At 36.6% G+C, this 16530-nt stretch overlaps 1 protein-coding gene across 3 annotated transcripts in view; it reads left to right on the forward strand.

The window, feature by feature from the left end:
* nptnb (neuroplastin b) overlaps positions 1-16530 on the forward strand; it is a 42241-nt gene that overhangs the window by 15710 nt on the left and 10001 nt on the right. For 2 of the 3 annotated variants that reach the window (XM_055174054.2, XM_055174053.2), the window contains exons 2-6: positions 295-642; positions 5442-5619; positions 6891-6985; positions 13451-13587; positions 15205-15478. In XM_055174054.2, the coding sequence (XP_055030029.2) occupies positions 295-642; positions 5442-5619; positions 6891-6985; positions 13451-13587; positions 15205-15478 (1032 nt within the window). The remainder of the gene's footprint in view (positions 1-294; positions 643-5441; positions 5620-6890; positions 6986-13450; positions 13588-15204; positions 15479-16530) is intronic. The other variant, XM_055174055.2, reaches the window with a different exon arrangement.

Genomic DNA, 16530 nt, shown 5'->3' on the forward strand with positions numbered 1-16530 from the left:
ATGTCATTCCATGTAATCGAATATCTGTATCGGCACAGAAATATCGGTGCATCTTCAGTTAAAACGATTTACAATAAAAATTCAGGCTTTTTTCAGTGATTCTCTTGTCTATATTTGACTAACTGTCTTTTCCACTCATTTATAATTTCTGGCTTGTTTCTTTTTTATTTGCATTTGACTTCTTTGTGTTCTCTGACTGATCCGCTTTGATTTACTGATTTGCTTTTCCATCTCCTCTTCCAAACTTTCTTCCCTCTTTTCCTCACATCACTTTAAACCCTTTTTCCTCTCCAGCTGGGTTTGTGAAGTCGCCAATGTCAGAGACTAAACTCACCGGAGACGCTTTTGAGCTGTACTGTGACGTGGTGGGAAATCCTGTGCCGGAGATCCAGTGGTGGTACGCCGATATAAACCGGGCGGACTCCTTCAAACAGCTGTGGGACGGCGCTCGTAAGCGGCGGGTGTCCATCAACACGGCCTCTGGCGCCAACGGCGTAAGCGTGCTGGCCGTTTCCCGCCTCACGTTGGAGGACGCCGGAGTCTACGAGTGCCGGGCCAGCAACGATCCGCGTCGCAACGACCTGCGCCAAAATCCGGCCATCACCTGGATTCGAACTCAAGCCACCATATCGGTGCTGCAGAGTGAGTGGGTCTATACTGTAGTAGTTAGATACTCGTACGGTCGTGTCTCATGCCACCCAAACGCAGAAATCAAACATCTGCTTGTCCTTCACTGTCAGCAGTAGAGGATCTCTCCTGCATGATCGTATCAATATTCAGAGGTGTTTGTATGTAAAGTGAACTTCAGTCACTTATTCATCATGTGTTTGCTTGGATGAACACTGAAAAGTATAATAGCAATGTTTCAACTGCATATCAAATCTAAACCCTTCCCAGCAAGTTATTTTGCAAAAATGACATTCAACTAAATTTAAGTTTGTTTTGTTTAAAGCGGGTTACTCATAACCAGACTATATCTGCTCTATAGTTATCCTAGATGCTGAAATGACAGCGTTTGTTTGCTGGGTTCAGTTCATGAACAATTTTTAGAGACATAATGAATGTCAATGCAATCTCATACAATTCATACGTATTTTACGAGGTGGCTAATTCTTATTAAAATCCAGATAATTTCATCACCCCCATCATGTCATCCAAGATGTTTATGTCTTTTTTTGTTCAGCCGAGAGGAAATTAAGTTTGTTTTTTTTAAAGAAAAAATCTCTACATTTTTGACTGAATTAAAGTGAATTAACGTTTCATAATAAATGCATTAATATTTTAATATATTTCAGTGTGCATTCAAATCTTTAAACACATATCTGTACAGCTACATATGAATCCCTCTGAATATAACTGTGATGTCAGCGTGTTTATTGGAAAACTGTTGTATTTGTTTCCCTTATGAATTTGTGTTATAGTTTTGATCTTTCTGGATGTCTCCCTTTAGCTGGACTTTGAGGATTCACTGATAGACACTTTTCTTTCCTAATGCTTCTATGAGATTGTTGTTGTGGAGCACAAACACAGATAAATGTCCTTTAGTCTCTGTCTCACCCCTCTCTGACCTCCATCACCTCCACATCCAGCCTGTTTCTGTATTACCTGTGTTGCTTCTTGTGTCCGCTTAACATTTTTATTTGAGTTGATTTCTTATTGCATACCTGTATGGATATTATTTACTCCAGATTGTTTGTCAGTTTTATTTACTTCAAAGCCTGGCGTTGTGCATAGCGTACAGCCTATCGGCGCTTTGAAGCCACGCTGTGTTTCTATCTGTGCATTTTGTCCTTGAAAAAGGGTGGATGGAAATTCAGAAGAAGACACAAGGAAGGGGTCGGGTTAAAGATACGGCCTTATCTCTGTACCTCATAGATTTTGATAAATGTAAGACATAATAAATCGGAGCCGTGTGCGGTCAGAGTTTGACCTTGTGCCTTCTTTGCGTTTGCTGTTTGTCTGTGATTCAGTAATGACATTATACTTCTCACTTCTCTGTAAATGTGAATCAGTCGAGTCTGATTAATTTGTGTGGCTCAGCAAACATCTGACTACCGATGCGATGAAGATCCAGGATTACTGTCCATCGAGACCAGCGTGTCTCTAAATTAAAATCAACTGCATGAGAGAAATTTCAGGATGAGACGGCGTCCTTGCTGAAGGTCCCGTGAGACGTTTCACCTTCTAAATAAATAGTCGTGTTGAACGTTCATTATATTCTGTCATTACTGAGCGTTGGTGTTTTCATTTTATATATATATATACATGTAATATGATACGATCACATGTATATAACAGGCTATACATGCTGATGGTTTGAAATAATAAATGTATAGTTTGTTGTTTACAGGACTGATGGCGGTCCTGTCTTTTAGTTTTGTAGCTGTTGTAGACTGTAGTGAACTAATTTTCTTTATTACCCAATGTGAATATTTTCATCCCCCACCAACAGCAGTCCTGTCTTTGGTGTTATTCACCCATGATTTTTTTGGTATGATTATCCGGCTGTGAGTCGTAGAGGAAACGACAGCGGGAAACCCAAGGATGAGATTCTGAGATTGACCGTTTCCTTCTGTCTCCTCAGCAGGTGTTCTTCAGATGACCTTCAGCAGTCTGGATCACTTCATCTCACAGCTCAATCCAGACTGATCTGACTGATTTATTTTGTTAGCGCGTGTATAAGTAGACCGACGTGAGAGTAGGCGTCCCGATGACGGGTGAGATAGAGAGAGCGAGTATTAACTGTAACACCCGCTCGGCTTATCCCGACTGCAGGGGAAGGTGTAAGGAATGCTAATTGGAGCTCGATGCTCCTCCCTCAGAGCGGGAATTATATCTGGAGCTTTACTGTACAAGCCAATCACAGGGTGACTCGAGTTTATCCATCTGGGTGCTGTGGTTGCTATGGTAGAGCCGCCCGGTAACACATTAGCTCATCTGAAGATCGGCTCGACTGAATGAACACCTGATTGTTCAGAAGTTAAAGCTGTTAAAATACACGAGTACAAGATTTGAGAAGCATTGTTATTATGAATATACTGTAATGAAACTCAATGAGATGTTGAGAAGATGAGATTAGAGGAAAACTGATGACTTTGGCTTTCTGATTATATTCAGTAGTTACAGTAATTCTGTGATCCTGATTGATTTAAAGATGAAATTCATCAACCTCTTACACAACAGATTCACATGTATTTCAATTATTCATACATGCATAACATTCACAATCTTGTTTTGTGTGTGCGTAGATTTAATATTTATTTTGGAAATGTCAGTAGCAATACTTGATATTTTTGATATCAGAATAGTTTAATTATTATTATTCCTTGTGTTATCAATATTACGCAATAGTAATTATTTTCCATTAAAGGTGCCATAGAATATAAAACTGTATTAATGTAGGCATAGATGAATAATAAGAGTTGTGTATGTGGTAATGACATATCATAATCCTCAAACACGATTGTTTTCTCCTTCTTATGTAAACCTCATGCATGCAAAAGAGAGCTGGAAAACAGACCAATCTCAACATAACACCAACTGTGATGTTACAGTCCAGATATACACCGCAGGGTTTCCCGCAGAAAATTTGTTAGCTAAAGGCGGAGTCCATGATGTTTGAAAGCCAATGTTGATATTTGAAATCACCTAAACAAACACGCCCCTACCCCAATAGAATCTGGACCTTCTGTTGATAGACCCGCCCCACACATACGCAAACCGGCATTTGATTTGATTTGATTGGCTATAAGTGTGTTTTGGTAGTCGGCCCGTCTCCTTTTCCAAAGCGTTTTTCAAACATCGTGGACTCCGCCTTTAAGGTGGTAGGGTTGGGTGAGTGGGTGGGGCAGAGGGCGTGGCAATAAAAGGTGCGGGGCCTTTGCGTCATGATGAAAATTAAAATATTTTTATTTAAAACACTCAAATAAAACTTAATTTTGAAGAAACTATGACAGAAAATGAACACATACTAGACTATTAATGAATTAAATGTTTTTACCTCTAACGAATAGCTGTGTGATGAAGTGAAACTAAAGGGTTAATAAACACAAACTAAAGCGGATGTTGAAGAACGTCAGGCGAACGATGATAGATGGCGCTAAAATGGTAAAAACTGATTATTTCCCACTATTAATGACATTATTTTAAAGGAGTGTAACTACTGTAGCATGTAAATAATGCACATAAAGTGAGCAAGCGCGCTCAACAATTATATCTAATCAACAGGCCCGTGCAACCAAGCTAGCAGGTTACTCAAACAAAATCACCAGCTAACTTACTTTCAATTGACAAGAACTATAGATGAAATACAATAACAGGCTTAAATAAACCCAAAAAGTCCACTTACAGTTCTCACGGACCTGCGTTTTATCAACTGGCTATCCTCCAGACATGACGGAGCACGTCTTATCTCATTTTGGTCGTGTGGCACACGGCCCCGCTCGTGGTGTAAAGCGCGTCTGCACTATTGTCCGAGACGCACCTGATGGCCTTTTGTGCAGCAAATTATTACATTTTTTTTTGGATGACCTAGTTAAGGCAGTAGGGTTTCCAAGATTAGGTGGGCCGCCTGAACTGAAATGTGCTGTGGGAAACCCTGCACCCAACATTAAATTACACATTGAATTAAAACAATGTTGTGACTGTTGAGTTAGCACGATATGCTAGTTAATGCTATATGCTAGTTAATGCTATATGCTAGCAGTTTTACTATTGACGTTCAGTTAAGTTTTGCAGGTCCATATTGAAAAAAACACAAACGTATCACTCAGAAACGTCCATTAACAATCTACAAACAATTGATTATTCCTCAAAATCTGATACAGACTCAAACATAAGATCTGTTTACACACACACACAGAGCTACTGAAGGAGAAACAGCCAATCAGAGCAGAGCTCAACATTATTATTCATGACCCTTTCAAATATGACTCTGGGTCATTTTTATACTTAATAAAGCCACAAACCTTCTGTGTAGATATCAGAGAACAATTTAACAGATTATTACAATGCATTCTTTGGCACCTTTAAAGAGATAATGTAAGTATAACAAGAATATAACAAGTAATCAAGACTAAATGTATGTAAAAAGCTGAGATGCAAAACCCTCCAAGCGCTTTTAAACCCCATATTTTCTTGTTAATGAGCATTTTTATCAGACTCTTAATGGATTCTGCCAACAAACGTGTATTTGTCAATGGCCTGAGGTCAGGATTAAGCAGATTTGAAAGTAAGCTATTGGATGAACGTGTAATACGTGCCAAGAGCTTTCGGTTAATATCATCTCATTTTTGAGGGAGGTGACATTTAGTGGTTTTTGCATCTCTGATCTCCTCATATTCTCTTCTGTCCATACACAGGTAAACATCAGGAAACTATCAAAGCAACAGTGTTTGTCCACTAAACTCTCTTAACCGTCCAGGATTTTGTCTTGATTTCAGAGCCGAGAATCAACGCTTCTGATCAGGAGATTTTACAACCTAAAGCTCCACAGCAGACGTCCATCATCTTACAATGTAACCTCACAAACTCACACAGCACCCATCAGGACACTTTCTGGATGAAGAACGGTCAGGAGATTCTTAACACAAGAACCGAGCACAAAAACACAGAATTCAAGTGAGATTTACATTTACATTGTGTAAGGGTACTGCTTTCCAAATCTGTTCATTTATATTCCAGAGCTTTGATCATGTTTGACTGACAGATTATCAGGAAAAATGTCTGCATTACATTAAGGGATGCCTTGATAGAAAATGTCTGTGCTGATACCGATATTCAATTACTTTGAATGACATCTGCGCTGTAATAAAAATAGCTGTAGATATGCAGCTGTTTGCCGGTAACTTACTATAGATTTCAATTTGTTACAGAACACTTTGTTCAAATCAACATTAACTTCATTAAGTCTTTTCAGAATTAAACTTAATAAAAATAACAGCATCATGCAAAGCATTCTGGGAACCCCAAATCCTCATCAAACTTTTTCTGTTTGTTCCTTCAGATTTTGGTTCCCAGAATGCTTTGCATGAGGCTGTTATTTAAGTTTTATTTTGTAAAGTTAAAGATTTGTTAATGTTTCATTTTCATTTAACTTTGAACAAACTTAAATCTACAGTAAGTTACTGGCAAACAGCTGACAGTAATCAACAGTGTACTTGTTTTTACTTCTTATCTCAAATTATTATGTCATTAAACATTAGAAGAGCAGAGCGTAATTCTGTGTCATTGTGACCCAATAAAAAATGCAGTACACAGTTAACAATCAGCCGATATATCGGTGCATCCCTACTTATATTTCACACAAACAAAACCCTAAAGAAGTACTTTTTTGTATAAGGAATATACTACTTCCTTTTCTTTCTTTAAACAAAATATATGTATTTTTACCGGATAGGATATTTTCCAGGTTAAAGCTTCAAACTAAACTTGAGTCAGGTCTGAAATCAGTGTTTCTCTGTAACCTTCGTGAGACACTTTGAGTACAATCAGAAAATCCAAGCAGTAAATCTCTTCAGTAACTCATTTCATCATCTAAAGTCTTTCAGAAAGTCTCTTCAGCGATGTGTCGAGAGGCGATCTTCTGTCAGACTGCATGTCACAGACCTGTAGAGATGCTTTCATCTAGAAGAGACAGAAATGAGCCTGCAGCTCCAATGAACTTTACAATACAATCTTAAAATGTTTCCTTAATAGCATTCTACATGTCGGATTATTTAAATGTTTTATATAGTTAGTAATAGCTCATCTAAATAGCTTGAAAGAAAGCCAAAATAAAATGATTTTTTTTATGCATTAAAGTTTAAAATAACATATTAATATAGTGCATGGTAGTTTATTTAAATTGCATGTGAGTTTGCACTAAAGATTTCTGTCTCTTTGTTGTGTAGGTTAAGTAAACCGCGGGCAGAAGATTCTGGTGAATACATGTGTGTTTACACTTTTAAATCGGCTCCTAATGCCAACGCTTCCATTGAGGTGAAAGGTAAGAAATCCTTTAACAAGACAACACCTGATGCTATTATTAGCCTTACTTCTCAAAATAAACTCACATGAGAGAAGCAGTTCCTGCCAAAGTACTTTACTATAGTAAATGCAGACAGTGCTGTACAGAAGTGTCACTGTAAGAGCAGACACAGATTCTCTCATTAGAGTCGAGTCCAGACGCTGTCGTGACATCCGAGTGTCGCTGTCATTTATAATCAAGAGAGACGTCACATCGAACCTTCAGTCCAAACGTGCTGCCAATGAAAATATAAAGAACTAAAAATATCACTCAAGGCACTGCCAAAGATTTTCTGCATTGATAAATAAGCACATATTCACCTGAACGTAATGTGTTTTATTCTTAGTGGTAATTGTAAATGCTACTATATAGCCTATTAAAGGGGTCATATTATGAGATTTTTTTTAAGATGTCAAATAAATCTTTTGTGTCCCCAGAGTCCATATATGAAGTTTTAGCTCAAAACACCATATAGATATTTTATTATAACATGTTAAAATTGCCACACTGTAAGCCCGAATAAGTTGAGTTTATTTAAAAGAAAATGAAGCAAACTTGTTGCCCAAAAAAATTAAGAAATAGTTATCTAACAATTTTAAGTTGAATAGACTTAATGTTTTAATTTCTTCTAATATTCCTGCACTGTTAACCCGGATTAGTTGACCTTATTAGAAATTTGCGAGGAAACCCGTTGCATATAACTTTAGTTTTTATCACTTTATATTACTTTTGAAGTTATAAATGGTATTATAACACAAAATTAATGACTGACTTCATTGTATTCATTGAATAAATGTTACAATACAAATACAATATAATGTTCTGAACAGGGTTCATGTACGGAAACACTGATCACCTGAACGGTGACTTTACCAAAATTATCATCAATAATATAAGAGCTTGAACCTATATGACGTTTTATTAACAAACATTTAAGTAGTAAAAGTTCTTATCAGTTTTTATTCTGTGAAAAAGCAGAAAATAATCAAAATATTCAGGTGCAATGGATTATGGGTATTCCTCACAACATGAACTAATAATTTTAAGTTCATTTTACTTGAATGTTTTAGTTTAATGGATTTTGTAAGCTTAAAAGTTAAATCAACTAAACTTTTTTAAGCTTTGGCTTCAAAACACAAAATATTAAGTGATGTTTACTTAATTGTTTAAGTAAAGACAATATTTGGGTTAACAGTGCATTTTGTAGGTCAGTTTTTGGGTGTGTCCTTTATTATGCAAATAAGCTGATAAAATACAAACACTGATCACCATAATGCTGGTTTGTTAAAAATTGAAACTTAATTGTGCTGTCAATTATTTTTTTTTTCTCTCTCTCTCTCTCTGCACTAAATGGCAGTGCTGTGGTTGGATAGTGCAAATTATGGGGCGGTATTATTATAATTAGACTCGCTACCTACTTCACAAAACAGGCGAAATCTGAACAACCTATTTTTTCACATGCTTGCAGAGAATGGTTTATTAAAACTAAGTTACTGGGTTGATCTTTTTCACTTTTTCTAGGTTGATAGAAGCACGGGGAACCCAATTATAGCACTTAAAGGGATAGTTCGGACAAAAATGATATTAAACCAATGATTCCCTCACCCCCAAGCCGTTTGAGATGCATATGTCCATCATTTTTCAGACGAACACACTTTCAGTTATTTTAGAAAATGTCTTAGATGTTTCAGTTAATCAAATGTGAAGTTATGGGGTCCACGTCCTTTAAGTGTCTGAAAATCGTACAGCTTGTGAGTAAGTAAATCATGGGTTTAATATTCTTTTTGACCAAACTATCCCTTTAAACATGGACAAAAGTCATGCTATAACCCCTTTAAATAAATATAATGTTGCACACATTTAATTTCCTGTATTTGAAGTGATTTCTGATCTTCAGTATATTAGCAGAGGAGTCCCTGGAACCCTCCAGACTCTGATCTTGCCATGCATGTTCCTCACAGTAAAGCCAATTTGTTTTGTCACCGCGTCAGATGCACTGAGCATGCTCAGACCGTTATGTCAAGGCTGTATTAAAGTGTGGGTTGGTTATGTAACGTGTGGATGTGGCTGTCCGCTTTGGCCAAGCATTTCTGCCCGCAGCCTGTGAGATGACAGCACGTAGTTCCCGTGTCCCATCATCTCTCATTCAATCAAAAACACACGACAGAGGACCAAAACTATCCCCACCATCAGTGCACTGTGGATCTCTTTATAATCATACATACATCATCAGATTTGCTGTTTGTGTCTCAATAATATAGTCACACTTTATGATATATAAATCATAAAGTTTTCATCTTTCTGACACATTACCGATTAAAGCAAAATAGATTTTGTTGCTATTTTTATTTATTTTGGACATGTACGTGACCGTCTGTATAAGGTCTCCTGTGAGATTTAGCTTCATGACATTAAACAAATATCAGATAAATATGAAGTCTTGTTATCCTGAATCCAGGTTAAAGTGTCCGATTCTGCAATCTGTTCACCTCCTAACTGCTTGTGTCTTTGGCACCTCTCTCTCTCTCTCTTTATTCTCTCTCTCTCCCTTTATTCTCTCTCTCTCTTTCTCTCTCTCTGAGGTAACAGATGGAGGCTTGTGCGATGGGTTGTGTTGGGATTAAGTCTCTGGATTCTCTCCCAGCGTTTCTAACGGCAGGACTTTACTGTCCACTATCATAATCTGCCTCGAGCGTACAAGCTTTATACTCACTGTTTCAAGTCTTTAACTGGTTTCTGAGTATAATTTGATGTATGTGCTGAGAGGCGCGTTGGCGTAATGGCATTAATTCACCTCCTTTAATTCATGTCAGGTGATATAATAACCGTGCACCTTCACGTGTGTTAATATTTCGAGAGAGATTATTAAGGAAGGAAGGTTGTTAGTGTGCCATCTGTTGTGTAAGACATTTTTACCGCATTTATTTCACTGTGTCGCTGTGACTCTGCGTGATTTCCTGTCACATCTGCTACTGATTTCTTTGGGTTTGGGTTACACAAGCTCTTTTCTTTCAGGGCAAATGAGATGCCCTACAAATAGCCACGTAAAACGGCTCACTGTTACTGATCTCTGTTCAGCATTGATCACACACTTCCGATGGCTATCAGTATTTGAAATACAGTGACGTTTGGAGGATCGTCTCAGAGGCGGACTGTGGGATAGGACTGAGGATAGGACTGAGATAAGCTTGGATGTAACACACACACACACACACACACACACACACACACACACACACACACACACACACACACACACACACACACACACACACACACACACACACACACACACACACACACACACACACACACACACACACACACACACACAGACGTGATGCTCAGGAGTTATGTGTACATCCTCATTAAAGCTCCAATCTACACCCTCACAATCCATCACATCTACAGTCTCTCACATCACCCAGCTTCATTTCATCCTACATTAATTGCACGGATTGAATTATTGCAGTTTTAAATATTAGTAACGGACTACAGAAGGTGTCATGTGTGTTAAAGTGAATAAATCTCTTTATTTAGGGGTAACTTGGCTCATCTGGCAGGAGAAACCTCTGTTGAGTTTAATAAAGTCTCTCCATCTCATTTCTGCTGTCATACACACTACAGGTCATGTTGTGTTAATGTAATCGGTGATCATTTTTCTCTGGAACACGAGGTGAAAAGTCATTTGTGCCTGAATTGTTTTTTTTTTATTTAGACCAGACAATAGCTGGGTTTCCCTCACACTGATTTTATTTTGAAGTATTGCATAAGAAACAAGTGATGGAAATGCCAAAATTCAAATAAAAATCCTTTAATTCACAAAAGTTTTAATGCTCGCTTGAGGTGGTTTTTGACTTATGTGATGAGTAAATGCGAATAATAGGAGATGGAAACGCATTTGCTAAAAACATTCTGATGTAGCAAACATTAAATCCATGTGACTGATCGTCTAGCTGTTGTTGTCTTTATCATATATGAGGCTCGACGTAGTATTAATGCCCTTGCTGTTAGTGCCTGCATCATAAACTCTGCATTCTTTCTTCTGTGCACAGCATTCAGTTTGACAATTACAAGCTGCACTACTAGTTAATTTATAACTTGCCCCATCGTAACTAAATGCAGTCCTGTCTCCAATTTTTAAGCATGCCTTGTTTTATTTACTGTTATCAATACCACCATCATTTGCTTCAACAACTTGATGGGAATGCACCTTATTAGCATTTGTTTGTTTTTCTTTTTTTTGCGAATTTTGAAAAGATTTGCTTTACGTTTGGATGGAAACCCAACTAGTCCGATACTAACCATACACAGAACCATACATCATGACCGTCTGAGTATAACAGACGGTCAAAAACCAGAAGTGGGCAGATCAAGTGGTCTTTTGAACTATTTCAAAGTTTAAAATCATGTAACTATTAAGAAATTTATGAAAAAGATTTTATTATAATATATATACACTCTTAGAACGGATGTATTAAAAATCACACAATCACTTTCCCAGAATGCACACATCTATGTAAGTCCCTTGGTGTCAATCTTACCCCCAAGCCACTTTTCTTTTAAAAACATGGTTCTCTTCATCTCAGTGGAATAAGATTTTGTGACTTTTCCAGACTAACTGTCAAGATTCATATAAAAACTGGGCTTGATTCGGTCGTTTTAACAGGTGTAATTTTTTTACTTAAATAGACCATTGGGGTAAAAATGACCCCATTTGAAAATGAATCGGAGATGCAAAAAAATATTTTTTTTTTCTTTTTAAATGCATTCAGTTGCAATGAAAATTTCAACACAGAAAAGTAGGCCTGGTACTAGAGCACAAATGCAACGTAGAAAAGACATGCTCAATCACACACAAACACACAAAGGTGTGACTACCACAGAGAGCATTTTTATAGAATTTGGCAAAAAAAAACAGCCACAAATGCAGAACAAAGATGTAAAGTTGTGGGCTCTAATGCTCACACAGGTGCGTGCACACACACCCCACACACACACACAAACTCACAAAGATAGAGTAACACATACACACACATAAAGACACAGACACGCAGAAAGACAAAGATACACACACACACACACACGCACGCACGTGCGCACGCACACACACACACACACACACATTCTGGTTTCCATGTTTTGTGGGGACATTCCATAGACGTAATGCATTTTATTCTGTACAAACTGTATATTCTATTCCCCTTACCTACCCCATTCCCTAACCCCAACCATCACAGAAACCCTTCTACTACTTCACATTTTCAAGAAACATCATTTTGTTTGATTTATAAACTTGTTTCCTCATGGGGACCTCAAAATGTCCCCACAAGGTCACAAAAACACTGGTATTCATATCTTTGTGGGGACAATTGGTCCCCACAACGTGATAATTACCAGGTACACACACACACACACACACACACACACACACACACACACTTACATTTAGTCAAATTTCTGTGGCATTTTGTAAAAACAAACATTTCAAAATGCATCAAAAACTACAAAAAAAGTCTACTATTTGAAATAATATTTATTTTTAATGTCCTTTCTAATGTTTATATAAACATAAATTCACAAAATGTATCACTAAAGTAGTGATGTGAGCAGTTGTCCACATCCAGTGAAATGAATGGGTCTCTGGGCCTCTGCTGGTTGAAAAGATTTATTTCCTAAACTGTAATTCTTTTATGTTTATACCTTCTCTAAACACCTGATGGCTGAATTCAACACATAACATCTAGATCAATATCTAAAAACAATTTAAATCAAATTTAGATCATAATTTATGTGAAATTTTCATAAAAATTTAATATTTTACAGGCAAGCTAATGGTATGGTTGAGGAATTTAGTGTTAAACAGGTACAAAAGTACTTCATATCTCCCAAAACACAGCAGTAATGTATAGATGGAGTAAACAAAAAAATGGTATCATTAAAAATTTATATATTTTCACTCTTTTAATTTCTGGGCTCATTTATACCCCCCACAGAACTATAACCAATACAGGAAAATCTGGGTTTATGAGGGTTGACACAAAATCAACACAAAATTACAGACAATTACACACAACTCAAATGTGTAAAAAATGAACACATACTTTCTTAGGTTGTACATATCTTAAATCTTAAAATAAAATAGAAACAAAGCTTGAGCATTTGATTTGATTAAAAAAGCATTTTACTCCAAAAACTACATCGCCCACTTCCGGCCTGAGGCTGGCGCAGTTATCATGGGCTCAGACTGTCATGACGTATGGTCTGGGCTTCAGCAGTTACTTTTATCTCAACTAGTCAGACCATAAAACCAATATATACAGTATATATATAATATATAAAACCTGCATTACATGACCCAAAGTATAAACCAAATGTCAGAGTTTTGAAGGAGTGAAAATAACTAGATATGCTAACCAAACATTGTTTTGTCTTTCTGTTCAGCTTCTCCTGAAATCACCTCTCATAAACGCAGTGAGAACAGAAAAGAAGGAGAGAGTGCGATGATGTACTGTAAATCTGTCGGGTATCCACATCCTGTGTGGACGTGGCGCAAAAAAGTGGGCAGAATGTCTTACATTGTAAGTAAAACAAAGTAAACATTATGTCATTATTATTCAAGTTTTGAAAAATGGCATTTGTCACCCTGGACCACAATTTTTTGCAAATTGAGATTTATATCTAAAATTTGGATACACATCGGCTCTCCATTGATGTATGGTTTGTTAGGATAGGACAACATTTGAAAATGTAGAATCTGAGGGTGCAAAAAAATCTAAATATTGACCTTTAAAGTTGTCCAAGTAAAGTTCTTGGGAACTGCATCCCCTCACAAATATAAAGTTTTAGTGCTGCACAAAGATTAATCGCATACAAAATAAAAGTGTATTTTTGCAAAATATATATGTGTGTGTGTACTGTGTGTAATTATTATGTATATTTAAACACACACACACACATACATATATACATTTCAGAACATTTTTATTTATATATCCATTTTTATTGTTAATATATAATATATAATATATAAAAATATAAATAAATATATATACACATGTAAATGTTTCTTAAATACATACATGAATGTGTGTGTGTGTGTGTGTGTGTATTTATATATACATAATAATTACACACAGCACACACTCATATATTATGCAAAAAAATCACTTTTATTTTGTATGCGATTAATCTTTGCCCAGCACTAATTTTAATATATTAATGGTAGGAAATTTACAAAATATCTTCATGGAGTATGATCTTTACTTAATATCATAATGATTTTCGGCATAAAAGACCCATGCAATGTATTTTTGACTATTGCTACAAATATAGCTGTGCGGTCACATTTTATACACTGTAAAAAATACTTTGCTGCCTTAAATTTTTTTGTTGAATTAACTCAGATTTAAAAGTCATTTCAACTTACTATTATTTATCTTGACTAGAGATGAGTTGTTATACCTATAGGTGAGTTGTTATAACCTATAAAATTAAGTTGACTTTACTCAACTATACTCTATAAGTTGTGACAACTCACATCTGTTGACATGACTTGCAAATCCGAGCTGATTCAACAAACAACCCCAAGGCAGCAAAGTATTTTTTACACTGTAATGTTAAAATATTTGTATACCTGTTTATTATTCAGAGAAGTGCACAAAATCATGTGTCATATATAATCATAATTTATCTTAACTGAACTGAATAAAGAAATTAAGTTTTGACTTGTAAAACTAAAAGATTATGTGGCTTTAAGATTAACATACTATATGTTTAGATATTTTACAGGATGAATAAAGAAAGATACTGAATTTGTGATGCTTTTAAATCTTTTGTTTGCATATCTCATGCATTCTGATAAAACATAAGATAAGTTTGTTTGTCCGAGCAATGGGAAATGTGAAAAATGTTCAGAAAACCTTTATTCTGAACATTGTTTTTACTGATGGTACTATTTAAAAAAAAAACTTCAACATCCAAAAACCTTCCTGTTTCACAAAAGGTTGTTTGAGGTAAAAGCGATCTTCAAACTACAAAAGGTTTAGAGAGAAATGCTTCTGCTAAGCACCTTTGTGTGGTTCTTTAAGGAACCAAAAATGGTTCTTCAATGGCACTGTGAAGCACCTTTATTTTTAGGAGTGCAGTGGTGCAGAAACGATATATGAATATATTCATGTTTTTCCAACATTGCTTAGGATATAGACAACAGTACTGGCCGATTCTTCATCACGAATAAAGAGAATTATACAGAACTGAACATCAGCAGTCTGGACATCAGCACAGATCCGGGCGAGTACGTCTGCAACGCCTCTAACATCATCGGATCAAAGGAGTCCATCACTATTCTGCGTGTACGGAGTCATCTCGCCCCGCTCTGGCCTTTCCTGGGCGTCCTGGCTGAAATTATCATTCTGGTGGTCATCATTGTTGTTTATGAGAAGCGCAAGAGGCCGGATGAGATTACTGACGGTAAGTGTGATGATGCTCTTCGTTATGTATTCCTCTACCTCTATACAGGCTAATCGGCATAATAAAACTATTGAAACATCCATAAAATTACATTGACTTTAATAGCAAAACTGTATAAGGTGATGCCTTACAAAGAGTACAGCTTGAATGAAGTTTATTTTTCTTCTTATGAGACTTGTTGGGCTGAAACGTTTTAATGCATTGAAGCTGTTGTCCATCAATAATATATTCAGGAGCTTGTGTTAGTGGGGATTTTACAGATTGAGCTCTTAGCATCAGCACGAGTGAATATTCATGAGTGTTGAGTCAGAGGAGACCCGATGGGAAATATTGACCTCTATGCTTGACCACGTTCAGATTTACAGCACCGCTGCCATACATCTGTAAGCTCTTAAACTTTATGAATTATTGATTCGGTCATCATCTGCACTCTTGTGTCAAGAAGAGAAGATAATACATGTTTATGTTGTCCACTGAAGAAAATATTTAGTAGCCCAACATCTCATCCTTACTTTGCTTCAAACCTATATGACCAGCGATTTAAAGAATATATCTGCATCATATGCCGTTATTTTGCTTGTGTTATATCACATATTATATGACAAAACATGCTTCAGATGTGTATCCTATATATCACATGAGGATAAATAATGCCAGGATATCTGGATGTGTCTGTCTCTTTAAGAGCTCTGCTTCCTTCTTTCACACATTGACTGTAATGGTAAAAAGTGTGTAGTCAGTAGATTTAAACCTGCTGGTATCTGGGAAGAGATAATGTGAGGAGAGTCAGTCATGCATACAGGAGTCTCATGCTAATTTGACCTTTGCTGAACCACAGAAGGGTTTCTCAGAGCTGAGGGGGTTCAGTATTTACCCTTTAAAATACTACTGACTGACACAGCTATCAATAAAGCATTTCTGTTCAAATTCTCTCAAAAATAAAACCAGCCTAAGCTGATGATCTCCCAACCTGCTTTTAGCTAGTTTAGCAGGCTGGTTTTAGAGGGGATTTGGACACTTTTTTACCTGGTCAAAAACAGATAGACCAGGCT

Source organism: Misgurnus anguillicaudatus, chromosome 15 (assembly GCF_027580225.2).
Source record: "Misgurnus anguillicaudatus chromosome 15, ASM2758022v2, whole genome shotgun sequence".
Taxonomy (NCBI): Eukaryota; Metazoa; Chordata; class Actinopteri; order Cypriniformes; family Cobitidae; genus Misgurnus; species Misgurnus anguillicaudatus.